This window comes from Rhodofomes roseus (assembly GCF_022264815.1).
Source record: "Rhodofomes roseus strain CIRM-BRFM 1785 chromosome Unknown C8Q71scaffold_45, whole genome shotgun sequence".
Taxonomy (NCBI): Eukaryota; Fungi; Basidiomycota; class Agaricomycetes; order Polyporales; family Fomitopsidaceae; genus Rhodofomes; species Rhodofomes roseus.
In genome coordinates this window covers 20,311-45,623 of record NW_025953001.1, presented here as the reverse complement: position 1 = coordinate 45,623, position 25,313 = coordinate 20,311, and the positions used below count along the sequence as shown (strand labels likewise).

General features: G+C 52.4%; 8 protein-coding genes across 8 annotated transcripts; 4 read left to right on the top strand and 4 right to left on the bottom strand.

Moving 5' to 3' along the window:
* Positions 1-916: 916 nt before the first annotated feature.
* C8Q71DRAFT_451536 (amidase signature domain-containing protein) lies at positions 917-3,621 on the bottom strand. Its single transcript, XM_047918622.1, has 12 exons — positions 3,409-3,621; positions 3,110-3,355; positions 3,016-3,060; positions 2,777-2,966; positions 2,624-2,725; positions 2,464-2,570; positions 2,244-2,397; positions 1,821-2,197; positions 1,635-1,765; positions 1,406-1,569; positions 1,315-1,341; positions 917-1,258 (listed from the first exon to the last, which is right to left on the bottom strand). The coding sequence occupies exons 2-12, from the start codon at positions 3,281-3,283 to the stop codon at positions 1,023-1,025; spliced, it is 1,707 nt and encodes a 568-aa protein (XP_047772496.1). The 5' UTR covers positions 3,284-3,355; positions 3,409-3,621; the 3' UTR covers positions 917-1,022.
* Positions 3,622-3,907: 286 nt separating this feature from the next.
* Positions 3,908-5,220, bottom strand: C8Q71DRAFT_799879 (uncharacterized protein; the record flags this gene model as incomplete). The annotated part of the gene is made up of 5 exons (XM_047925927.1): positions 3,908-4,002; positions 4,061-4,395; positions 4,447-4,538; positions 4,597-4,769; positions 4,833-5,220. The coding sequence occupies 5 exons, from the start codon at positions 5,218-5,220 to the stop codon at positions 3,908-3,910; spliced, it is 1,083 nt and encodes a 360-aa protein (XP_047772495.1).
* A 227-nt stretch (positions 5,221-5,447) lies between these two features.
* Positions 5,448-6,542, bottom strand: C8Q71DRAFT_792042 (ribosomal protein S15a). Its single transcript, XM_047925397.1, has 6 exons — positions 6,458-6,542; positions 6,316-6,369; positions 6,242-6,253; positions 6,093-6,192; positions 5,665-5,843; positions 5,448-5,612 (listed from the first exon to the last, which is right to left on the bottom strand). The coding sequence occupies exons 2-6, from the start codon at positions 6,334-6,336 to the stop codon at positions 5,532-5,534; spliced, it is 393 nt and encodes a 130-aa protein (XP_047772494.1). The 5' UTR covers positions 6,337-6,369; positions 6,458-6,542; the 3' UTR covers positions 5,448-5,531.
* Positions 6,543-6,655: 113 nt separating this feature from the next.
* On the top strand, positions 6,656-7,544 carry C8Q71DRAFT_792039 (40S ribosomal protein S17). Its single transcript, XM_047925396.1, has 5 exons — positions 6,656-6,713; positions 6,770-6,825; positions 6,879-6,933; positions 6,984-7,184; positions 7,243-7,544. The coding sequence occupies exons 1-5, from the start codon at positions 6,711-6,713 to the stop codon at positions 7,360-7,362; spliced, it is 435 nt and encodes a 144-aa protein (XP_047772493.1). The 5' UTR covers positions 6,656-6,710; the 3' UTR covers positions 7,363-7,544.
* Positions 7,545-14,261: 6,717 nt separating this feature from the next.
* On the top strand, positions 14,262-14,438 carry C8Q71DRAFT_684943 (uncharacterized protein; the record flags this gene model as incomplete). The annotated part of the gene is made up of 1 exon (XM_047919797.1): positions 14,262-14,438. A coding segment is annotated over one exon (177 nt), but the record flags the coding sequence as incomplete, so codon positions are not given.
* A 2,175-nt stretch (positions 14,439-16,613) lies between these two features.
* On the top strand, positions 16,614-16,936 carry C8Q71DRAFT_863620 (uncharacterized protein; the record flags this gene model as incomplete). The annotated part of the gene is made up of 2 exons (XM_047928201.1): positions 16,614-16,687; positions 16,741-16,936. The coding sequence occupies 2 exons, from the start codon at positions 16,614-16,616 to the stop codon at positions 16,934-16,936; spliced, it is 270 nt and encodes an 89-aa protein (XP_047772491.1).
* Positions 16,937-17,587: 651 nt separating this feature from the next.
* Positions 17,588-19,262, bottom strand: C8Q71DRAFT_689178 (uncharacterized protein; the record flags this gene model as incomplete). Its single annotated transcript, XM_047919841.1, has 2 exons — positions 17,588-18,667; positions 18,717-19,262. Coding segments are annotated over 2 exons (1,626 nt in total), but the record flags the coding sequence as incomplete, so codon positions are not given.
* Positions 19,263-23,827: 4,565 nt separating this feature from the next.
* C8Q71DRAFT_863618 (uncharacterized protein) lies at positions 23,828-25,285 on the top strand (the record flags this gene model as incomplete). The annotated part of the gene is made up of 4 exons (XM_047928200.1): positions 23,828-24,082; positions 24,133-24,317; positions 24,368-24,862; positions 24,931-25,285. 4 exons carry the CDS (start codon positions 23,828-23,830, stop codon positions 25,283-25,285), a joined length of 1,290 nt encoding a protein of 429 aa, XP_047772489.1.
* Positions 25,286-25,313: the final 28 nt, after the last annotated feature.

Sequence of the window (25,313 nt, the reverse complement as noted above, 5' to 3'; positions counted from 1 at the left end):
AAGATATGTGGTTTCCGCGTGGCAAGTCCTTTATATTCCTGCAAGTCGTCATTCCACTCGGCAAGTTCAGATCAGGTGAAGCGTGAAGACGTTCCTGGGCGTGCGGGCTCTGTGCCAGTAGGCGGTGAATCTTCGTCGAGGCCCGCGAACATGGGCTCGGAGTGCGGTGATTCGAGGGGTTGGCGCGGTCTTTTCGGAGGTTTGTCTCGAGTATCCGATCCGAGACGTTTTGCTCGGTGAGGCTGCGATGGCTCATTCATTCAACGCTCGTGTGGCGGCAGACTGTTCGTAATGGCACACAGGTGGCTGATTGGTGAACCTGAGTCGGCCGTGATCTCGTGACCACTGGTGCCGTCGGACGGTGACGGTGGCTGCCTGGCAAGGGGCGTCCAACTTTGTGTTCTACATATGTGATGCTGATGCATTCCAGGTTGTCGAGTGTCGAGTAGCCAGGCTCACCGGAACCTGGCCCTTAGAACCGAACGACTTTAGGGCTACGAGGGAGAGGAGACCATCTCGCTCGGGTTGACCGGGGCACTTGCCGCGCGTTTCGAACCGTCTGCCGGCGAATTGTACCCACCGCAACCAAATTTCAAGCAAGACGGTGCGTCGGTCTTCCACATATCATCAAAGTCTGTATATATCAGGTTGTCCTTCATGAACATTTGCTCTTTCACAAAATACTTGGCCTTTGCATCAGCTGCAGGTTTTCGGAGCTGAGTGATGACATCAACGCCGCCGAAGATTTCTGAAGCGCTGTTTGCAGCTCTCACTGGTGAGAAGGACTACGGCGAAGGAACTTGTTGACGACTCACGATTAGCAGAGTCATGATGTTTACAAGGACTGACAGTTGTGCCGACACGCAACATCACGTTCACATCGTTCTCGAAAGCCAGTTTAGTCCATACATCGACGTAGCAGGGCAAAGCATGAATGCATGACGTTCGACCTTGACTGGACACCATACTTACGCGCGTACAGCACCCTCGGACAATGCCCAGCAATCCACGTATGACACCCGCTAAGCCCCGTAAATGATATCCCATAACTGCGTTGTTGGGATCGCTTCCTCGTAGGCTCTCCTCGCTAGGCGTGTGTGAGTGTGCTGCTCGTACGCAAATGCGTATGAGACGAGTTCAAACTCGCTGTAAGCCGTGCCGAGGAAGGACAGGCCGATGGGTACGCCGGGCGCGGGGTAGACCGTCTCGGGGCCCGCAAGGCCGATCGTGACGTTGTCGGGATAGAATCCCATGGGGACTAGGGCAGGATTTAGTACGGTGCGTAACGTTAGATGGACTCGCAAGACGACATACTGGTTACTATCGGGTAGCCGGCAATAGCTGCAAGTATCGAAGTTAGCCCGACAGAAAGAGCGTGCACGAGAGTGCATGAAGAGCCACGTACCTGCAGGGACGGTCGTGAAGCCGGGCGCTGGGAGCACCAGAGCATCAAGGTCGTACATGTCTAGCGCGGCGTCGATCCCGTTCGTCCGTCCCATCTCATAGTCGTATGCGAGCGCGGCGTAGTAAGTCGCGTTCATGCCGGTCGTTGCTTCGGAGGCGATCAGGCTAGTCATGGTCATGATCATAGTCAGAACGCATTTGACACTGACTACAGAGCGATGGACACGCACATAGATTGGTCTGTGTATCGCGGAGGCTCTTCGAGGGTTGGGTTTGCGTCGTCGAATGCAATGAGCTCAGCGAGGGACCGCACGCCAGAAGGGTTGGAGAGGAGACTCTTGTACCACGCATTCAACTGGATCTACGAAAATATTTTACCCCTCAGTGTACCAACTCAGAGCACCGAGTGTACACACCTTGAAGTCCGTATCCAGTACGATCGTCTCGTTGTCGGACGTCGCAATCGCCTCCGCACTCGGCAAGTCAGCAGGATCCACCACCGTCGCACCCAGCGCCCTCATCGTATTCAGCGCCTGCTCGAACACCTCGTTCACGTACGGGTCGCTACCCGTAATGGAGTCGTTGAGGAACACCGCGCGGGGCACGCCGATGCGCTTACCCGCGAGCGCATTAGGATTGAGTGCGAGTGTGTAGTCGGGAACGGGTGTCGGCTGCGCGAGTGTGAAGTTGTCATTCGGGTCTGGGCCCGCGATGATTGAGAGCACGATTGCGGCGTCGGCCATGGAGCGCGTAAGCGGGCCGACTGTGTCTTGGTGCTCGGAGATGGGGATCACTGTGTCGATGGTCAGCTATGGACAAGTCGAAGGAAGGTCATGAACCTCCTGCGCGTGAGGTGAGCCCTACGGTCGGCTTTATCCCAGCGAGGTTGTTCTGGTTCGCCGGACAGGTGATGCTTCCGTCTGTCTCAGTACCGAGGGTAACTGCAGCCAGCCCGATGGATGCGGCGACGGCGGATCCTGCAGACGACCCACACTAGTACAGAGCAGTCAGCACTGACCCATTCGCCCGTAAGCACTCATATCTTGGGTACGGACGTACAGGATCGGCGTGAGGGAAGTACGCATTCGTACATTGACCGCCTCGTCCAGACCAGCCCGAGGCTAGGTTGCCTCGGAAGTGTGCAAACTCAGATAGGTTAGCCTTGCCTGCGAGGCGTCAGACGATGTCTTGGGAGTGAGTGTCGCGCTTGAACGCTCACCGAGGATGATGGCTCCGGCGGCACGTAGCTTCGTTATGACACCGGCATCCGCGGGAACGACAGAGTCGAGTAGACTGTACGACCCAGCGGTGGTGTTCATTCCTGTCGGGACGTCAGTTGAGGTCGGTAAAGAGACAATATTGTCTTGTTTACCCTCGGAGGCGATTGTGGCGATGTTATCCTTGACCAATACCGGGATACCATGGAGCAAGCTGCGTGGGCCTGTCTCGAGCCTCTCTGCATCCAACGCGGCCGCTTGCGTCAGAGCGGATGGGTTCGTTTCGATGACGGCGCGGAGCAGGGGCCCCTGCAGATTGACTTCCTCAATTCGAGCGAAGTATGCCTGGCGCAGATATGTGTGAGAGTCCACGTCGACGGACGAGAATACTCACCTTAACGAGTTCAACACTGGTGAACAGGCCGGATTGTAATCCGGCCTACAAAGCTTAGCGTGGTGCAAAGAGAAGTCAACCCAGCATCACGTACTTGCAGTTCTACAACTGACGCTTCGTACAAGTCAGGCAGCGATTCCCTGATAGCAATGCGCTGCTCGGGGAGAAGCGACCTAGCAGACAATCGCGATGCATACACGGCTGCTTGGAACGTGACAAGCGCAAGAACTGAGGAGACAAGGGTCCAGAGTCGCATAGTAGGCAGCATTCCGTGTCCGAGCAGATGCCTTCGATGTGGACCGGCCGACGTCCTCGCCTCTAGTAGATACGATGGGTAGGGCTTATATGCATCCCTGAAGACGGTCTACAAATAGCCTGAGCATGCGTACGTACCACGGACCGTTATCTCGCTCGGATGCAGGGGAAGGAAATGCGTTCCTGTAAATGCACACGACCTCGAGATTTCCCACCAGTACTGGTGGCTTGGTCATGAGCCGCGACCGTCATGGGTCTCGGCAGCTAAGAGAGGTGGTCGAACAGGGAATGCATGGATAGGTCAGCGATGAAGATCAGGAAATAGAGGCTCACGGCATCAGCCCTTGAAAGTTGAGAATGAGGGTCGTCTTTTCCACATTCTCACCGAGGAGAAATTGGGATGAACTATGACCTGGGGTAGACTTGACAATTCGTATGTGCCCTAGGACGAATGCCGTGGAATGAAAATATGAATTCGGCTCATGTACACAGGCGCTTCGGCGAACGCGAGGGGACAGAGCATTAGAAAAGTGATGAAAAATCCTCCAAGTGCGTCTACAAAGCATTATACTACATCAGTACTCAGTGACAGGTCGTATGGTAGGTCTACAAGGTATAAATACCATGCACTGCAGGTTCACGCACTGAATGCTTCTACAAGTTTGAAAAAGCCCCAGAGACAGCCGCCGGAGATGATGGGCAACGTGAGGTTATCGTCCAAGTCTCCGAGATCTACACGAGACGTTGGCAATGAGCTCCCACCCGAGCCATGAGGCGACGAACAACGCACCAAGGGCTTCCGTAATACCCGAAATAAGCCCAGCAACGACGCCGAGCACGCTGAGGCCTAACCATCCGCCCGTCGCGCCGAGATTACTCGGGCTTTCTGTCGTCGGTGCGACTGCCGGCCAGTGCCAGCTACTCGCCTCGCCAACCTGGGGAACGACCCAGCCCCAGAAGCCAGCTGCGATGGCCGCGCCGGTGACGACGGCAGCGGCGAAGCCCGCAACGGATTTGCGCGGGGCGAGAGGGAGAGGGAGAATCGGGAGGCGAGCGGGAAGCTTGGGCGTGCGGGCGCCGAAGAGGCGGCCAACGGTGGATGCAGTCGTGTCCGCCCAGGAGAGACTACGAGTGATTGAATGGGTGGAAGTCTACACGAGAGGAAGAGGGACTCACATGAGGATAGAGACGACGGCGATGTCGATGGGATACACGGCGAGGGCGAACATGACGCCGATGATGTACCATATCACGCCGTTCGTTTTATTCTGGAAAGCAACGCGTGAAGATGCATGACAATGAGCGAAAGTAGCAACCCTGACGTACCCTTTCGCTTTCGCGCATGAGGAATCCAACAGTCTTCTCAAACAACCGTTCGAATCTGGCGGAACGAAGCCGGAGGATATCGCACGGGACGATGATCGCGAGGCCGCTCGCGAGCGCAACGACAACAGTCCTTGGTGAGCCTTGCGAGTAGTATAGGTAAAGCGTCAAGAATCCTTCGACGATGACCGTCACGATTCAGCCCGCCGTCGAATGGCAACAACGCGTCTGGGACTCACCTATCGACGAATGCAGCGCCTTTCGCGGGATCTCCCAGTCAACAACGACCTTCTCCACGACCTGCGGCTGGGCGGCGACCTTGCCCTTCGCGGCGGAGCGCGAGCTCTTCCGCGCGTGCTTTGCAGCGGTCGTGCGCGTGTGGCCGTTCGGTTGCTGGGGCGAGTGGCCGTTGGCATGGGCGTCTCCATTGCCGTTGAGAGTGGGCGACGCGGCGCTAGAGCGTCTTGTGGACATTGGCGAGCGGTCGGAGGGCGATGCGCGTGTAGAAACGGGAGATTGAGACCGCCGTGAGCTGGAGAAAAAGGGAAGTTTGGAAGAGGAATGGAGTCCGAGGCGACTTGGTTCGTGCTTCAGACTGAGTTGAAACGCGTCGTTGGCGGGGATCATGCTATGGCGTGAGGGGCGTGAAAGGAGGAGGATGTCGCTGAAGACGACGAGGACGACGAGGACGACGGCGAGGACGAAGGGAGGGCGAGTGGTGGGACAGACCAAGTCGCGTGCGGTGGTGTCCGAACGCAGCCACGTCAGGGCGTCTAGCCCGGCCACAGAGCCAAGGCACATGTTTTCGCACTAGACATATCCGGCTGTCTCTCTCTTATCGGACAGGGGCGACAGAGTAGTACATTCGCATACGCAGCGTGCATAATCATTTTGGAGATGCCCGGGGCATCGATGTCTCAGAGATACATGGAAACAGCCTAGTACACATAGCCCAACAGCTTGCCACCAACGTTCTTGCGACGCGCCTCCTCGTGGTCGAGGATGCCAGACGACGTCGTCTGCATAGCCGTGATGAGCACCGCAGCCGTCTCCAAATAGCGTGCGACTCACAAGGATGATGATGCCGAACCCACGAGCGGGCAGGAGCAAGTTGACCCACGACTCGATTTGACGGGCCTGGACGTTGTAACGGGGCGAGATGACGCCCGTCTTGTTCAGCCGGCCATTGAGCTGCACGACGATCTTGCCAGACCGGTGGTCGTCGACGATCTCAAACTCGCCAATGTAGCCTGTGAGGAAAACCGACATCAGCATACGGTCGAGCATGACCGAGCAGAGGATCAAAAATGTGGTCTCTGAAGTGAACACACGACCAGTGGAGATGAGCGGGCAGTGCGTCGTATGTAGAGACAGCTAGGCTATAGTTGATGTCTCGGAGCGTTAAAACGTCAGACAAGTGGAAGCACTTCCTCGTCAACCGTAGTTATCACCCCGAAGATTCACGGACGAGAGAATAGAGGCTAGACGTGGGAACTCACCGTGGCGCTGCATGACGCTGAGGAACTTGACGATGACCTTGGAGGAGGGGCGGATGAGCACCTGGCGCTTGCCCCTGCGCTCAGCGTTGACAATGTTGTTCTGCGGGATACTTAGTCCGCGGTCGGCGCAGAGCGTGATGGACACTCACCAAGCAGTCGTTCTAGCATGCCGTCGCTCGCCCGTCATTACGAGCTCCAGGGCGGACACGGAGAAGGAACGTACCAAGACAGAGACGCGGACCATGGTGGGCAGAGGAGAGAGGGTGGAAGGCCGGTGCTAGGGAGAAAGCGCAGAGTAAGCTACAGACGCTCGTCCGAGTGTCGCGCTACGGAAAGCACGAGTCAAGACGAGCTTCGACGGTCACCTTGGCGTGGTCTTGAGGCGGCGGAGGCGGCGGCGGCGGTGAGGGCGACGGCGGGGGCGACGAGGAGGTCGGTGTGTGCTCGGTGGGCGCCTGGAGGCTGTGGCTGGAGCTGTGGCTGGAGCTGTGGCTGGAGCTGTACAGTTCCTCGCAGCCACTCGGGCGTTGCCGGCGTGGACTGGCGCTGCGCCGGCCGTCGACGAGAGACCCAGCAGCACGCCCAGCACCAAGTCCGCCCTCGTCCTCAGCATCCAACATGGTCTGCCCCTCCCGTCCGCCGCCCCCGCTGCTTTGCTGACCGCGTCCGTCGTGTAGGGCCGCGTTCGCACGAAGACCACCAAGAGGGCCTCCCGAGTGCTCATCGAGAAGTAGTCAGTGCTCTCCTCGCCCGACGCCCGCGGCGCAGGCTCACCGTTTCCCACAGCTACCCCCGGCTCACGCTTGACTTCCACACGAACAAGCGTATCATCGATGAAGTTGTGCGTATGCGCCGCACGTCGTAGAGGACTCTGCTGAAGCGATCGTGTAGGCTGTCGTGCCCTCGAAGCGCCTCCGCAACAAGATCGCTGGCTTCACGACGCATTTGATGAAGCGCATCCAGAAGGGCCCCGTCCGCGGCATCTCCTTCAAGCTCCAGGAGGAGGAGCGTGAGCGCAAGGACAACTACGTCCCCGAGGTCTCCGCCCTCGACACCTCCGTCAACGGCCTCGAGGTCGACCCTGACACCAAGGTGCGTCTCGTCTCGTCTGTACGCTCGCCGCCCCCGGCCAACACGCCTCGTCTCACAGGACCTCCTTCACGCCCTCAACTTCGACTCCGTCTCCGTCAACGTGGTCGTCCCCGTCATTGCCGCCCCCGAGCGCGGCCCTCGGCGAGACCGCCGCAACGTCCCCGGTGCCGGGCGGTAAGGCTCGTCCACCCGTCCTCCACTGCATACGCACGCATATCGAGGCGCCCGGCGTCGTCACGGGCGTCCGACAAAACCTCTCGCAGTGTACTCCATGTCCGTCGTGTTATGTCGTCTCTGTTTCTATGCTTCTGCTGTATGCTACCTCCATTGCAACACGCAGCATATGGCCTCTGTGTAAAACGCTCGAACCGATGCCACAACGTGAGGTAGTCGTCGAAGATGTGTGATGTACCACCACGCGTACGTTCCGCTGACCGCTGTTGTTCGCTCCTGCCCGACCACTGCCGCTCGCGCTACCATGTCCCCAGCTCGACGGAAGGTGCTCGCCACAACAGTGGTTACATTGCCGCAAGACTGGGCCAGTCGTTAGAACAAGGCCGCTGATGTATATGTGCAAGCTGGGGTGGGTTAATACTCCAGCGTGTGGCTTGTGAGGGACTTCACGTAAGTTCTGATTGCTCCTCACCCGTTCATGACCTCTGCCTCGAGCGGAAACCGGCTCTTCAGATCTCAAACACGACAACATACTGTTCTGCCCACGTGATCCTCATTGCATGAACTTGCAAACAACCTGTCTGTCGTACAACTATGGCACAGAGCCCAACCCATCGGTTCTGAGAGAAAGTTTGCATGTAGTGCGCTGGATATCATTTTCAGGAGAAAATCCAGCCATTTGCCCTTTTGTTCTCCTGGAGTCATTCTTGGATATCCTTGGAGCACTCCTGTCAATATATGGACCTAAGGCTGCCTCTTGAGCCCTTTGATGGCATGGAATGGGGTATCGCGCCTCATGCGGCCTGCTATCATGAAGACTGGAGCGCTTACCTACGGGGGGTCGCGTCTGGTGCCGACATCTTGACGCCAGCACTCAACGGTACTGCCCGCCCTCGGACTCAACAAGGCACGAAGGAGAGTAACCCGCAGGGACCCACAAGGGGAAATGGGGCTCGGGAGGAACGGTTTTAGCGTTCGGTAGTGATCTATTAGTGCCTGCATGTACCTCGGCATATGGGCTTTAAACTTGGTGAATCAAAAAAAAAAAAAAGAGCCCTTTGATGGCCCTGTCTTTTCTTATTCCATGCATCCCAGGTTGTTGAGTGGCTCACCAAAAAATCTTTCCTTGAACTGTAAGTGACATCTTTGTCAGTTTTATCAGTTGAACTGACTTTACTTGATACATCAATGTCTTATCATCTACATTATTTGAAACAATGATGAACCCATATTGAGCCACATTGATCAAGTCAGTGCAGAGTCAGTCTTGATACATAGACAATGTATCAAAGGCATATTAAGCCATCACTGTGATACACTCAGACTTAAAGCATGGATTTACCAGTGGGTCAAGAGTCACTGACTTGTTTCACATGACTCACCATGGGTTCAGTATTAAATGAAGTGTAACAGAGCCCGAGTCATAAATTCCTTTTAGTTATGTGTGAATTTGCTGTGTTGCAATATGAAGAGCAGCACATTGTGATGGCATAGGAATGATCTGGGGTTGAATCCAATAATTTCAGGACATATTTGCAATCAGATGCATTACTATACAAAGGATTGCCCATAAGAAAGTTGCAACACTGGACATGTATTCAAGCTAGTTGTGTAGCAACTTTCTGACAGGCATTTCTTTGCATTTCAATGCATTTGATTGCAAATAGATGCTAAAACCATTGAATTCAATACCAGATTATACCAATGCAATACAATGTGTGGCTCGTTACATTACAATGCAGCCAATTGCACATAATTAAAAGGTAATTTTGGTCTCTACTTGCATTACCTTGTAACATCCTTCATTTTCTGCTTTCCCCTTGGGTACCCACTACTTGATTCTTATCAGTTTACCTTGCTAGAGAAGTCACTGTACCTATATGATTATTGTACCTACTGCCATTGTTGGGAATCTAGTGTCATGTTAGAAATCAGTAATGGGGACTTGGACCAGAGAACTTAACATGGGAATCCATGCACATGAACTTGCAAGGATCAAGGTGCAAACAGGTGAGCTCAAGTGCTGTACCTACTTCAAAACACAGAGCAGTATCACAACCTCATTGTTACTGCCCTTTGCATTCAATAACCCTCTGTAACAATTCTGTATAGACAATGGCTCTTACTATCATTGAATGGCTGGCAATGGACTTAGCTCTGCAGAGTTGCTTAGATAAACTATGATACTGTAAGCCTGAGTTCATGTCAATGACCCACTGCCTTGTTAATGGCTTCATTGAGCAGCTCAATGAAGCCACTAGAGATATTCTGATTATGCCTCAGAACTCCAAGTGCAGTGACCATTGTAACACTTGTAGTAGTTGATATAGTGGACACAAGCAGCATTGGACAAGTTTTGCCATTGCTTTGTGTAGCACCAACTTGCACAATCTGCCACCTCCAGTGACCAGTGGATCCTCTCCCTCTTCCATGACTGCATGTGGACCTGTTGGCAGACCGCTGGGAGATGCTGTAATGGGGACATGAACCAGAGAACAATGTGGGCAGTTTTGGATTGCTGACATACTGCACATTGCCCTCCTGTTCAATGACAAAGTTGTAAGCAGCAGGGACAATCCCTCTGTGTTGAGGATATGTTACTGATATAAATGGCTAAGTCTCCAATACCAATGTGCTCTACAGGCTGTGTTTCCCAACATTGAGCAAGCTTGTTACGCAAACCAATGATCTGCCTATTTGCTTTGTCTGCAACAGAGACCATCTCTTGTCCCAATGTCAATGTCTCCCTGATATTGTACCTTGCTAGTTTGACAATCAGCATCAGGTCTCTGCATTGATTTGGCTTGGGGCCTGCAGCCAACCACAGGAAACCTCAAACAGACAGAGCACTGAGTCCTTGGTATGTTGTCAGGCAGTGATCTGTGATGCAATCATCAATGACAGCCAGGCTGCCGGCAAGATGGAAGAGGTTGGCCAGGGTGGTGTGGATATGGTGTGAGTCGATGCAATGATTCAGATATGAAGATGTTAACTGCCTCAAACAGATGGGATACAATCCAAGCATTTCCAGGATATCTGGGCAGGGTCCACATATGAGAAATTGATTGCATGCAAGATAGTGCAATGATCATGGCCCAATGGAGGTTGTTGACCCTGCAGGAACAAATCAGGGGTGCAATGTTTGCCACTGCTGAGACATTGTGGGTGCAACCTGCTGAGTCAAGGTCATGTTCATTGCAGAGCCCTTAGATGATAGCAATGTGGCTCAATGTTGACTAGCCAGATTGTGGCTGTCTGTATTCTGTGGGGAGATTGACACCCCTGGGCTGGAGTGGCTGCATGTCAGTGAGAGGCTGATGAATGTTGAAGAAGTGTGTTCCCTCATTTGCCTCCCACACCAGGTGAAAGGTGCTGGGATTCCCTACAAACCAGGATAGACATAATTTGATCCCCTCTTGAATGTGGCCACATTCACCATGTGCTACCATCTGGAGGAGCATATCATCATGGATGGTGACAGGCTTCAGACACTCAGAGGTGGGGTTGCAATGAAAATGAGGTGGCAGCTGATCTGAGGCTGTTACTGCTTCCAGTGTGTAGGCTGGCACAGTGTTTAGGGGACATGGAGACATGTTTCTGAGCATCCCTAATGTGCAAGAGTGCAAGTAAATTACTTTAGTGTTATTTAAGACTCAAGCACAAAAGGACGTCTACATGAGCTGCACAGATAGATCCATCTTTACTAACCACACTTTCCTTGTTTCACAGAAAATGGAGTACATGTCATACCATCCCAGTATGTTCAAGGATGGACTCATACAGAATGATAGTATTCATACATTCAAGCAGGTCTTTTCTGGCATGCTGGTCATCCCAACCCCAACTGTGCAATCACCCTTGTAGTAGTTGATCCCACTGATTCACAAAAAAGTTCAGTGTGGAGTTGCTAGGCATTGCTCCAGAAATTTTGAATAATTCATAGATGCGTCCAATGTAGTATTGACAAACCAGAGGGTAGCAAGTTATCTGCCCTATAACATGCAAGGATCAGGGAGCTCTTGGAAGAGAGTGGCTCAGATACACAGTCAATCAAACAAGGTATGTTGTCACAAAGCTTTACAGTTTTTATTGATTCAAAGTGATCTATGAAGGAATACAGGGGGAGCATGTATATGAGAATCAAAATGCTGGAGCACACAAGGTCTTTGAAGAGCAGCTCATGAAAGATCACAATGAAGAGGCTCCTGATGAGCAGGTTCAAATACCACTAGAGGCTGACATCCTGGATGGCCTACCAGAAGATACTGGACTTTAAACTTCAACTGACATACCAATCACAGAACCGTATGATTTATTTGCACATCATGTGGTTATACAATCAGCGCCTTATGATTGTCCAGTCTGTCTCTCACACGATGAGGTAAGTAGTACAGTACATAATTGTCATAGGGATAACAACATCACATAGTGACCTCATGCAGTCACATCCTAGTGACCTCTTGCTGACCTCTGATTTTCCAGCAGGAAATGATGCTGAGCAATACATCCAATAGTAGCAAGCTCTTCACTGCACCTCTCAGGGGGGCTATATGGATCAGCTATGCAACTGAAGAAGTATACTTCTTGTGGACCAATCTCCAGTACATGAAGGCCCCACTGCAGAGGTCTGTACAGCCCAGAGAAGACCTGTTCCAGTATAGCAGTGAACAGAAGACAGCCTTGAATCAGTTAAAGACAGAGAAAAAACAAATATTATCTTACACATGGCAATAACATAGGCATCAGTGTTGTCCATCTGATTGTAATTGCTATATGCTACTTTTAGGCCAGCCTTGATGTGCCGTGCTGATTGAGGCAACCACCTAGGAGAATCTAGGTCCTTGAGGTCTTCCCATGTCATCATCATGTTCTCAAACAATGGGATGACCTTTGACAGCATTGGTGTGGTATCAGAAGCTAGGGCCAGTGACATTGTGAGAAGCCTGCACAAAAACATCCATATCAATCACATTGATAACATCCACTTGCTACTCATACCATCATTACAAGCAAGAATACACCCAGCAGTTCCCAGTTGTTTGTGGTGAAAACTGGGAACTCCATGCCCTGGTTCTCCTCGCACACGATGAAGTGTTGGTAAACCTGTACTTACATTAACACTCAGGATTGTATGAGGTTGGTACTGACTTACAATCTTCATCTTGAGGAACCGGATGACCATGTAATACATGGAGTCCCAACATGTCTGCATGTCCATGACAAGCTGGGACTCCTCATTGATCTTCTCGCTGAAAGCGAGGGTCTTGTTGCCCTTCTGGATAGTCCCGTCCCACACATTGCAACAAGCTGTAAAGCTTTGGATTACCCTGACTACCTTCCTGACATTCTTGATGGGGCCTGCAAAGACTGAAGGCCCACTGCTACTATCACCCCCGCTGCTGCTGCCGCCATTGTCACTATCCTCATCATCAGATGGGGCAGCAGCTCCATAGGAACAGATGACAGCTTGTGAGCAGCGGATGATAAGATGCAAAAAACAGCTGACACAGTTATTGATGTTGTGGAATTTGACATCCAGGTTTACTCACAAGAGATGCACGTTGAGTTCATGGAGAAAAGTGTTGTTGTTGGACATGCTGTCCATGGTCCAATAATGGATCTGAGAGAAGTCAGAAGATGTTCAAATATGTAGATCAGGACTTACCATGCGCCGGGATAGACATGACAATGTTGGCAATTGTTACGCAAAGCATGACACCTAGAGCACTAGCTCTTAACCTAACCCTCAACATAGGGACATTAGGTTCTAATCATCCTTGGATGGGGAGGATGGTCTGAGATGCTGCTAAGTCCTTCTAGTAGGTCAAGCAGGGGAGCTTCTGATATCCAAGGAGCTGGTAAAGCTTCAATAGATAACCAGGTCAAACTGAGGTTCAACCACAGCTGTACACAAGTCTTATATACAAGAGGAGTTCAGGGCAGGTCCAGGACAAGTCACAACTACCTAGCCAATAGGAGTGCAGGGGAGTGAGTCATAAGTGATGAGTCATGTATGAGTAAGGGACAAGTCAGGACAAGTCAGAGAGCACGTGAACTGCCCAGGTTGTGCCGGAGCAAGTAGCAAAGGAGTCCGAAGACTCGTAAGTGTAGCATCATGGGGTTGGGCCCATGACAGGATAGTACAGCTAAGGAAAATAAGGGGAAAACAGACGTTGACGTAGAAGCAATCTTGACTCCGGTATGGCTGCCACAGATACACTGGAACCAACATGGAGGCAATCGCCATGGACAAGCCACATCTTGCAGATGTCGTCAAGGCCGGGATGGACCTCGCGATCAAATACTACAACCGCACGGACCTCTCGGACAGCTATATATTGTGCATGTGTACGTCTGCTCACCTCTTTGTTGGTTCGGTTTCTCATTCAAGACGTAGTTGTTCATCCCAAGTACAAGCTTGCCCACATACATCAGAACTGGGAGCCGTATTGGATCAATCACGCCATTGCCTGCGTCTGGAGGTAGTCCATTGTGATATTGAAGATTGTAGGCCATTGTGCCTGTGCGGCAGGAAGCTGAAAGACCACGCAAGTCAGTTCACGGAGCCAATGACCAAAAATATTGACTTACACTCCAGTACGCGCAAACGTCTTTGAGCTCCAACCCTGTCCCTCTGTTGAGCCAAGAGTTGTACTCAGCCTTGACGATCTGGTCAATGGTGTTGTCGCCGCCACGGGCCGCGGGCTGGTTATTGTCCAGGTTTCTGACGAAGAGTCTATCAGCTGCCGCATACATCTTGCGTAAGTTCTGAGGCCTATGCGGCTGCGAAGGGCCAGCAGCTTGACGTGCAGCAGGTGCCGCCAGTGCCGCCGCCTGAGGGTGTCGCCGAGCCACATAATCACGCATCTGTGCTGTAGACGTCGCATGAGTACATGCACTAGATATAGAATTAGTCCGCTTACCTTGTGCTTGACGATATCGATGTCGGGTCCGTGCGAGCGGGTCTTCTCCTCCGCAGGGGAGACAGACACAACTCAGCGCAGCCGTCTCAGCCCGGACCTCATGGAAGCTCTGCAAATGCTGAAGTACATGATCCGTGAGAGTCGCCTGTCCTTCACCGACCATCTCAGCAGTTTTGAGTGGGTGCAGGACATGCTCGTGAAGCAGGCTCGCGCTGAGTTGGGCCAAGATGCTGATTTCAACACCTTTGAAGAGCTCCTTAGCCTCGTCTAATGTCTAGGCCTCATCATGCTGTTGCGGTGTTGTCTGGTCACGGCTGTCTGTCGTCGTCTCGTTGTCCCCTCGTATCACTTGTATACCACCGTCTCGTATCGCACTGTCTCGTCGTATCGCAAACTCGCATGTACAATATCGGAATGAATGATGCTCGTGCACACTGCTATCTGCCCGATGAACCAGACTTGCTCCATGACTCACGTCCTAACATGTGCAAGCAGTCGGCGATGCACATGCCTTCGTCACTTCTGTTACATCTTTGTGCCCTCCGATTCTTCTACCTCTGTTACGTGGTCCTCTCCCACCTGCATTTTGCATATGATCAATATATAATCTGTATGTTGTAGCGCGCACCGTCAACCATTTCCTCTGCCAAGAGGTATCCTTGACTCACCTCGAGCTTGCACAATCCTGGACGATGATCGGCTCCAGCCTCTGGAAGCATGCTATGGCAAAGAGAGATTTATCGGGTACACACAAGGTGAGTCTCGCCCGCCTTCCTCCTTGCCTTTAAGTCTCAGTTCCCTTTTAGGGCACCTGCCACCGCACAGGCAGCGCATCGCTCCGCGCAATTGCTCGCGTGGCCCTCGAAGACTGCATCTGCAATATGAACGCCGCAACATTGAACGATGGATGATGTTACGTCAACATTTGTTTTTCTCTATTTGTGCTCGACCCTTGTACTACCTTAACATGGGCCCAACCCCATGAGGCTACGCTTCCAGTCTTCAGACTCCTTTGCTGTTTGCTCCGGTCCAACCCGGGCAGTTCATGTGCTCTTTGACTCAGTATGACTCGTCGTGACTCCTCGCTTACTCATACATGACTCATCGTTAATAGGGGTCAGTTAGGAATTAATCACAAAAGAGGGTACCGGAATTTTGGGCTGAAAGTTGGTATGTAGGACATCTATATCATGTAGATGATGGGTGCAAAGTTTCAGGGAAATCAGCGGACCGGTTTTCGAGCAGTGGGCAATTCTTTTTGTTAATAGGCGCATTTTTGCTATGTGCAGAGCCACAACAACAGCACTTGGCAGGAAGCTTGTTTATAGCAAAAGGCTTCATTTGTATGTGTGAACATTGGTGCCAAGCCGCTTGGCGATTGGAGGTCTGATGCCGGTGCTATGGGCAAAAGATGCGTACCATGGGCAGGAGGGCATATTCTAGGAGACCAAGGAAGGGGATTTGGGGGTAGCTTCTTTATAGCTCATATGATCCATTGGTATGTTGGACCATGGGTACGAAGTTTGGGAGCCATAGCTGCAGCCGTTCCTTCTCGGTTGGCGGGCCTGTCAGCCAAGGGGGAGGGGCATGACCACTAGCATGTGAACCATTATGATTTTGGGGCAGGTTCTTTATAGTCAATATGATTCATTTATGTGTAGGAGTATGGGTACGAAGTTTGGGAGCCATAGATGCAGCCGTTCCTTCTTGGCTGGCGGGCATCCCAGCCAAGGGGGGAGGCCACAACCACTAACATGTGAACCATTACGATTTCGGGGTAGGTTCTTTATGGTCAATATGATCCATTCATATGTGGGATTACGGGTACCGAATTTGGGAGCAATAGCTGCAGCCGTTCTTGTTTGGTTGGCGGGCATCCCAGCCAAGGGGGGAGGTAATGACCACTTGAACCACTATGATCTCGGGGTAGACTCCTTATTGTCAATATGGTCCATTCCTATGTAGGAATACGGGTCCCAAATCTGGGACCCATGTCTGCAGCCATTCTTAATCTGTTGGCGGCCTGTCAGCCAAGGGGGAGGGCCATGGCCACTAGAGAACACTTGAGTTTCATTTCCCTTGCCCATATTTGGCCATGGTCTGGCTCAAGACAAGTGCATTTCCTTTTTTGTCAAACACCACCGCCCATCAGTGGCCAATTTGTCACTTATGATCATGTGCATGACTATGAGGATGGTATATAAACCTGGCCGCTGTCTGACCGCCTCCCTCGTCTCTTTCCCTCTTCCCCCCACCATCCCTTGTCAACAGTAAGTAAATCCCATTGTTAAGCATTACAAGCCGAGCTAACAGTTCATAAGACAACACTGTAATGTCCTCTAACAATGCTGCGGTGCCTGAGTTGCCCAAGTCCTTGAAGCGCAAGGCTGAGGACAATTTGCCTGTGTAAGTTATTGTTAATTCAAGCATTAGATTGTTCACTTATTCGCTTATTACAGTCGTTACCAGAAGAAGGCAAAGGTGGTCCTAATGCTGGAGCAGCAAAGGCGGAAGTGGCGTAAAGCGCACCCTTCTGTACGCCCCGACATGATCATGTCTTCAGTTCCAATCCACGTGCTTGGGTGCCGCCGGATATGGTGGGTGCCCGGTGTCCCACAACTTCCCCCATTGGACTGGGTCCTGGGGTGCAAATAAGGTAAGTGACTTCAATATTGTGGATTTTCCGGCACTGACCAAGCCATTTACACACCGTTTTAGCACCTGGGATGCGTCCTAAGACGCCTCATTACCATACCCTTATGCCCTACAATGATCTTAGCTAGCATTTGTATGGTCATTTGTGTTGAGGGTAATCGGTCAATATGTCTTGCTCTGTTGCTCTGAGACATGTTACATGCCTAGGAATCATTTCTCTAGCATGTCAATTATCATGTAGGTTCAGGCAAACTCCTAATCTGTCCACGCTGTGTGTCAAGTCCCATGTATATGCTCATTTGCCCTCAAACCAGCGTTTGTGAGAATACACATTGCATTCAAGATCTGTGTACATGGATATGACACAAAATGCGTACAGTCTACATCCTATTCTGAACCCTCTTCATCCAAATAATACCCATCTCTGCTGGTGCTTGAACTCGAACTTGACGACGAGCCCTGCTTCTTAGCACCTGGTGGCACCCGCATATTCTTCGACTTCTTAGACCACCTTTCCTCCATCTTCTTTTCCCTGGTTGATTTACTGCCAATGGCTGCCTTGATCATCCTCCCCCTGTCCTTCTGCGGCACAGCCTGCCTTTCCAGCTGGCATTCGAGAGCTGCGCGCTCCGAGACCACTGCCCTAGAGCTCCGCTGTGCTCTGCGAGCATTCCGCTCCTCGCCAATACCCTTGATCATGTAGTGCGCAGGGTTCATGATAATGCGTATGGAGCCGTTCATGGTTTGCCACGTATTTCCCAGAAGAATGGCCCCATCGTTACGGCTGATACGAGTAGCTGGAAGACACTGAATACTCGTGAAGATCTCACCCAGCTCGTCATACACGTCTTGATGCTCTTCTTCGTCAAGCTCCGCTATGTCACACCAAAAGCGGGAGAGGTAGCCTGTCCTGAGGAGGTAGAAGGGGCGGAGTGTGGCGGAATTGGAGGCAATCTCCTGGCTCTCGGGAAAGTACATCTTGACCCTGTCCTTGAAAGACACCTCTTTCGGGCCACGGATGTTTTTCCAGCATCCTGTGTTGATGGCATCCCAGCTGACTTTTGTAATTGAGTCAAAGACGGTGCCCAATGACCATGCCTTCATTGCCTGTTCCAGAGTGTTCACTTCCGGTTCGCCTCTCGACGTGAAGTAGATCTCGTTTAGCATGTCCCACATCTGCGCAGTAAAGGACTGGAATGCGCGACGGACAATGATGAGCAGAGGGAGGTACTGCATGTCATACTGCCAGATGATATTCCAGGGCTCGTCTCGGACTGCAGTCTGGACTGCATTCCAGGTCGGATACTCGCCGAGTGGATATGCGATCGAGGGACCAGAGTTCACGGGGTTGGTGCAAGGGTTGAACTTCTTTTGAATCTTGAGAGCGGCAAGGACATCTTGGCTGTCAAAGTCCTCGATGTCCATAAGGGCGAGCTCTGGCGAGGTCATGTTCAGGTTGTGGAGAAACATCATGCCAAACTGGGACCGATTTTGGCGCATCTGGAGGTCGCCGAGGGAGCGCAGGACATGCCCTGGAACAATGATAGGCATGGTCTCGACGGAGCAGATGAGATGGGTCAGCACGCCAGTGATGCGACCATAGTTTGTAGGCCGTGTGCGGTAGAGAGACATTTGAACAGCCATGAGCTCATCCAGACGGCGAGACAGCCATCTGAACCATAGGTCGGATGTGACCCACAGAATGGGCTGGGATAGGATGAAGGTGTTTGCCTGAAGGAGATGTCAGTTCATTTGGTCTCATGTGCACATGCCAGCTCACCATCTCCCTACACGACGTCATGAGCTGCTCAACCACTCTGCCTCCAATGCGGTACTCATCGCGCACTCCATACAAGTTTGATGGCGCAGACCCTTTATAGAGCTCCAGAAGACGGTTGCAGTCCGTGGACCATGGCTCGTTGAGATTGTAGGCATCACTGTCCGTTGCAAAGATGGGACGGTTGTCATGTGTGCGTGTTGCCTCGTAATAGAGATTGTACGAGGATTGAAAGGCGATGTGGGTGCGCTCTGCCCTTGCCTGGAGCATCTCGGCCTGCATACCGCTGTAGCGAGCGAGGGTGTTGCCCGTGTGCATGGTGCCCTGGCTGTAGCCACCTCGCCCGTACAATGCCTTGAGCGCATCAAGGCGCCATAGGCCGACCATCGGATTTGGTGCCCGTGGAACAAAGCAAAACCCTACATCGACAAGCAGCTCTCCCCGGATATGGCTGAGCATGGCGGGCACATCAAGGACAGGGTACGACTTCTGAAACAGCTCCCATGGATTCTCTTGGGAACGAGACAGGCTGACTTGGGACGCAAGCTTGGTGCTGTCATGGTATGACACGGAGGCCCCATATTTTTGCTTTGTTTTATCCTATTTTTGCTCATTTTCTATGGACTTGCACGATATGCTGTATGGTAGACTTCGCCTGGAACGGCTTTCTGACTAGTCACGTGACACATCACGTGCTAGGGTTCGTCTTGTGACTCGTTCATCATGTGGCCTTGCTTATGTAACTTATCATGTGCCCTGCGGCAGCGCCTAGCCACCTGACTCATTCTGACTCGTTCTGACTCATACGTACACATGACCTCAGTTCTTGGATCCAGCGTAGGTAGACCTGCCCTCAACCTAGTCAGTATATATAGGGTCCTGTATGCTGCCTAGCACTCCAGCTCGTCCTCTTGGAGTTGCTAGGTAAGCACTTCACATTGTACTAAGTAGAGTGCAATGTAACTAACTTGGAGTTGCTAGCATTGCGTTCGACGCTGTTAGACTGTTGTTGACTTCGGTCCAACACCTTGAGGTCAAGTGTTTCTGTTCCCAGTTCTGTTTCTAGTCGCATCAGACATCAGCAGATGGCTGTGAAGGTCGGCCACTGTCTGGTCCCATGGGAAATGCAGAGGCTTGGCACTGGACCGACCCAGTGTTCCCAAATAGCGAGTGTAGTCGCCCCAGAGTGCATTCGGGGTGTTGAGGCATCGCTGCCAGATATCGGCATCCCCACGCCCGAGATCTGCTCGAGCATCGTCATACCCTTTGCATCGCTTCTTCTGCCACTCGTACTTCGGCCAGGCGAGCGAACATGCAGATGCTCGACCGACTTGAGGAACCCTCTGCGATGTAAGGTTGTGAACCTTAATGAGCCCGTTGTAAATATCAGTGAAGGGCAAACTCTTCGGGAACGACAGGTCGTCTGAACCATACGACCTTGCCTTGAAACCGGTTGGGATCGTTGGCACGGAGAGGGTCACACTGGCTGGTGCTGGTACATCAGTGGTGGATGCCCCAGACGACATGGAGGGCTCAGGCGACCCTACAGAGGCTACTTACTAAACGACCCATTGACGACTCGGCACCCTCTGTGACCAGTTCTTCGTCAATGGTTGGCAGAGTGTTGCTGGGGATTTCGCCAGTCACACCAGAACGAAGGGCCCTCCAATCGGAAGAGAGCGAAGCTCGTGAGACCCTCGGGAAGTGCCCATCAGGCTCTGTGATACGACCAGGGCCAGGCGACAAGCAAGTACGGAGTGGACTGGGAGCTTGTGGTGCAATTGCTGACTCGGAGTCCAGACGAGCACGCTTCACAGATCCCGCCGAGTTCGATGACATTGGGAGCAGGTCATCGACAGTCGCAAAGGATCGCTTCCTGCGGAGGGCCTGCATGGCCTCGGACATACCGGGATAGTACTCCATCGGGTCGAAATCGGGAGCAGCGAGCGAAGGGATCATTCGGAGGAGGAGGCTCATCTCACCCCCAGTGATTTGGCGATAGCTATCGGCTGCGATAATAGACCACTTATTCGTCTTCGGGTTGTAGATATGAACGAAGGGCGAGCTGGACTGGGGAGGACAGAGCATATCGCAGAAGGTGGGGTAGTTGCTCAGCCGGAATGCAGGGTGAGTTGTGACGTGAACCGAGGTGATGTCTACTGCCTCGGTTGCTGGCTACAATACAGGAATCAGTTTCGGTGAGATACTCACAGACGACTGCCATGCTCACCTTCAACCACAGTGAGAGTCCAATGGAGTGTTGGATCTGCTTCTGGGCTTCGTGGATACTTGATTTCCTCTGCGCAGGGCTGATCTTGTCATAGGCTTGCTGACGAGCCGATAGCCATGGCTGTGGCATCTCGTGCCGTAATTGCAGTGGCTGTGCATACTGGGTTGGTCGGGTGTCAGGTGGACATTGGGGCGACCTGGCCTGAGATCCAAGTGGCAACTCAGAGGCAGCATTCAGTGACGCAGAGATGACAGGCTGGGATGGTGCAGGGTCGGAAGAGACAGGCTGGGAGGACGATGGTGTGTCGGACGAGTCGGACGAGTTTGCCTGACAAGATGGAAGCTCTAAGTCAGAACAGAAATGTACGAGACGATAAAACGATGCTAACTATCAATGCAGCTGGACCAGGCTGGACCAGTGGTTTAGATGGCTTGTTCATTTTGCGGATCGCATGGGGAGCACACCAAGGCGAGGGTGTACCCGAAGCGATCGCAGCCCGGGCCGCAGCCTGACAACAGTTTCGGCACTGCTCACGAGGGCACAGCTGATTTGCTGCACGAGAGCATTTGCCACACGAAACTGATCCACCTGTACTCAGAAGCCCTGGTCAGTCAAGCCAACAATAACACATGTAAGTCGACTCACCCCGCCCCATCCGCCAACCTGAACTGCCGATCCTAGTATCGACCCCAACAACTCTGATACTGCCAAAGGAATATTGCGAAGCCGGAGATGTGATAGAATGCTGTGATAGAGTACGAAAACGTGTGGTACCCTGTCACTGACAGATGGGCCAGCCAAATCAGCTGACAGCGACAAACAGAGCCCAGAAAAGGTAGCTTACCAATGTTTTTGCTAGACTCAGCTGTAGTTTGAAGGGGAAAACCGAGTGAAGTCCTTAGAATGACAGACGAGGCGACGCGCACAGTGCAAACACATAAGAGAGTCGCCGGCAGTGATGCCGGCGGACAGTCGAGTCGTGCTGCAAAGGTCGGACACCTTATATACCTGAGGGGACGACCGACAAAACTTTCGTTCAGAATACTCGGGGCGAAACTTTCACGCATGAGAGTGTCTAAACTGAAACTTTCAATTGCGTGTCGGCAAACTTGAAACTTTTGTCTCGGCGGACAATCCATTTTGAAACTTTCAATTTACCAGACTATTATCCTATTCGGAAAGTTTCAGACCGAAAGTTTCGGCATGAAAGTTTGCGTGAAACTTTCATTGAAACTTTCTTTTTCGCGGCAGATTTCAATGTTCCCCGTTTCTCCCTTCTATTTTCTGGTCATTGCCAAACCTATACATGTACACAGACGGGTATCGTAACATTGGTCAAAGCAAACCTTACGAAACGTGAATGCGACGACAGCAGAATAGCAATGAAAGCAACGACAGCAGAATAGCGATGAAAGTGACGATAGAACAGACGGACCGTGATTATGTATGTACGAGAAACAAAGCCAAGACGTAAGCCACCGAAGCACCAGATGACAGGAAGTATCTCGCGCATGTACGGATGTTACATGTACCCTCAGAGACATGGCCATCAACGTTTGGTCAACGTATGAGAGAGCCCGAGGACCGTGGCGATCAGTCACAGACTAGTGCGGGCGGCCGACATCTACATCAAGGAAGCACCCGCCCTGCGCTGGGCCGCCTTCCTCTGGTCCCTAGCCACACCCACAGTGTTCGAGCGCTGGCGGTCCTTCCCAGAGCATCGGCGCACGTCGGAAGTGGGAGGTCTCACAGGTGGCGACGGCAGTCGGAGAGGTGCATCCGCCTCGCCCATCTGGATGTCTGCGTCCACGCCAGAATCCGAGCTCGCTGTATCTCCTTCCGCGCCCTCGGTTTGCTCCTTCGCCTTGGTGGCGCACGGAAAGCGCTTGTGCAAGCCTCGACGCGACTCCTTCAGATATTCGCACACGAAGTTCCGACGCACACATTGGCTGCAAAAACAAGCCCAGCATCAGCATCAGCATTGCGCATCGACAGTCACACTGGAACTAGCAGACGAAGACTGTGAGTTGAGACTCACTTGCATCGCTGCTCCGCAGTGCCCGTGACAGGCCGGGGGCCGCACCCGATCCTTCTTCCCTGCGGCTGCACGACAAGGCCTGCTTGGTCCTGGAGCGGCCTGATTTTCACTCCCCTTGTACCTATCATGGCCCGGGCGGTTGCTTGCGACCATGGTTGCCAGCTTGAATGTTGGGGCCTTTGGGATGCCGCCCCTTCCCCTTTGGTGTGCCTTCTTGTCGCGTGCCATGGTAAATGCGCGTAAAAGGTGCGGGAGCAGCGAAAGGAGCTAGTGGGAGCGCAGCAAGCAATGTCGTGGTAGGAGACAAGCAGTGACAGGGCGGAGCGCCGCGCGATCATTTGTTCAGCGCTAGTAAACACGCGTTTGACGTGAAGCGCCCCGATCGATCAATTAGACGCGATGCGACAGGGGTGTGGCTTGCACATGTTGCGCCATGCATGTTTGCTTATTCCGGCACTGTCCGGGCCATTAATTCAAAGGCTTGGTTCGACTGTTCAAAATATACCATCTTCACCAACCTGTAACTTAGGGTTACACTGAGGACAAGCGAGCTGAGGTGAAGCCATGTGACCTATTCCCACGGTTCTAAATCGGGACATCTCTGAGAACTGTTCAATTGTCACTTGTATACCTCTACCTTGTACATACCCCTCCAGTTCGGTTACGTTGACGGTATGTGTCCAAATGCTGATGATGACCCATGGATGCTCATATGTGCATAACCCTTTGTACTTTCCGATGTCTTACCATGCTCATATCTGTCCGGCATATCAGACTCGATCAAGGTATGTTTGTTCTTATGTCAATGTGGTCCATCACTAATCGGCACGTCTTGAGCATTTCGCCATGTCCGCGGAGCCACGGAAGCACATTGCGTTTGTCCTGGATGCCTCTCAGCACCGAACAGACGTGACCCATGTCAGTCTCAGCTGTGGTTCTGGATGGCTGCAATACGCCATGCAGTCGACCATTGCGGACAAATTCCTCACCGATCCAAAGCTGAAAGGCTATATTTATGACTCTGTCAAGGATGGTAAATCGCGCAACCTGCTTTATGCGGGGAAACGCGGTGAATACAAGATGGTCTTCATATGCGAGGACGTGGGTGCCCACTTGCAATGTCATTAATATATATTTGACGACTTGGATAGATGCTCTGGGCGTATCGCCTCGAGATGCACGCGCGCGCAGAGCTGACGATGCTGCTCTGGGAGCCATTTCGCAAGTTCATAATGGACGATTACGGCGCGAGGCCAAAGACCTTGAAGAAGGTGTTGGCTCATCAAGGCTTTGACATGGTCCTGCACAACGGATCACAGCTGACACACGACTGCTAGTACGTCTGAGTTGTGTGTCACTGAGCGAAGCCTATTGACAGGTATGTAGCGATGACCTGCTGTGGGGGCCGCGTAACAGTGCACAGAAGGACGAGTATATCCGTCGACTTGCTGCGCTGAACGAAGTGTTCCCGGTGTGGCCACCCGTAAAGGATGTTGTCTCGAGTGGCCGAGTGTTCGACGTGATGCAGTATCTTCAAGACAGTCCCAATGTCATGGCCGGCATACGGCAGCCGAGGACCACGATGTATACCTCGTCTAAATCTGGGAATCAATTTTACTACAAGCGAGACGGGAGCATACATGGCATTCACGTGATGCGGGGGCGAGACAATCCAGGGGACATTATAGAACAAGACATACAGGAAACAGGGGGTCGCTGGCAGTGGGTCGAGCAAGAGAGGGTGTTACCACTCAGCAACGCGGGTCAAATACGGGTGTTCATGTCCCAAGGATACCTGACCCATGTCATCCACACAACCCGCGTCGGCTCTAAGCTGAAGGGCACGACAGTGAAGGCTGTGCTCCCGCCGTCGGAAATTCGGTATGCGTCATCCTCATGTTGTGTCTTGTCCGGGCTTGAACCAAACTGAAATTTGGCGTTTTGCTCAGGTTACCGCAGTCGGACCCGAACACAGCGTCGAACCTAAGTACAGGCGCATATGTCGGCATATTCGAACGCGAGGGCGGTTCAGTGGACCTCCGTGCACAGTCCATGGACGACCTCATTGACAAGTGCAATCTCATTATATTATGTCTTGCAGGGAGGTCAGGGGACGGAGGGGCGTGTTTAAAGAGCTGCACACGGGTGGACTTTGGTCTCATTAACGATGAGTGGGGAGGTCTGACATGGTGTATTACTGGCGTGAAGTGGGGCTGTGGGATTGAGCTATATGCTTCTGTCGATCCCGATCATACGGTTGTGTTCATTGACAATGTCCTCGATAGTCTCATAGGACGTGCATAGATACTGCTATGGTTGTATAACACAACGC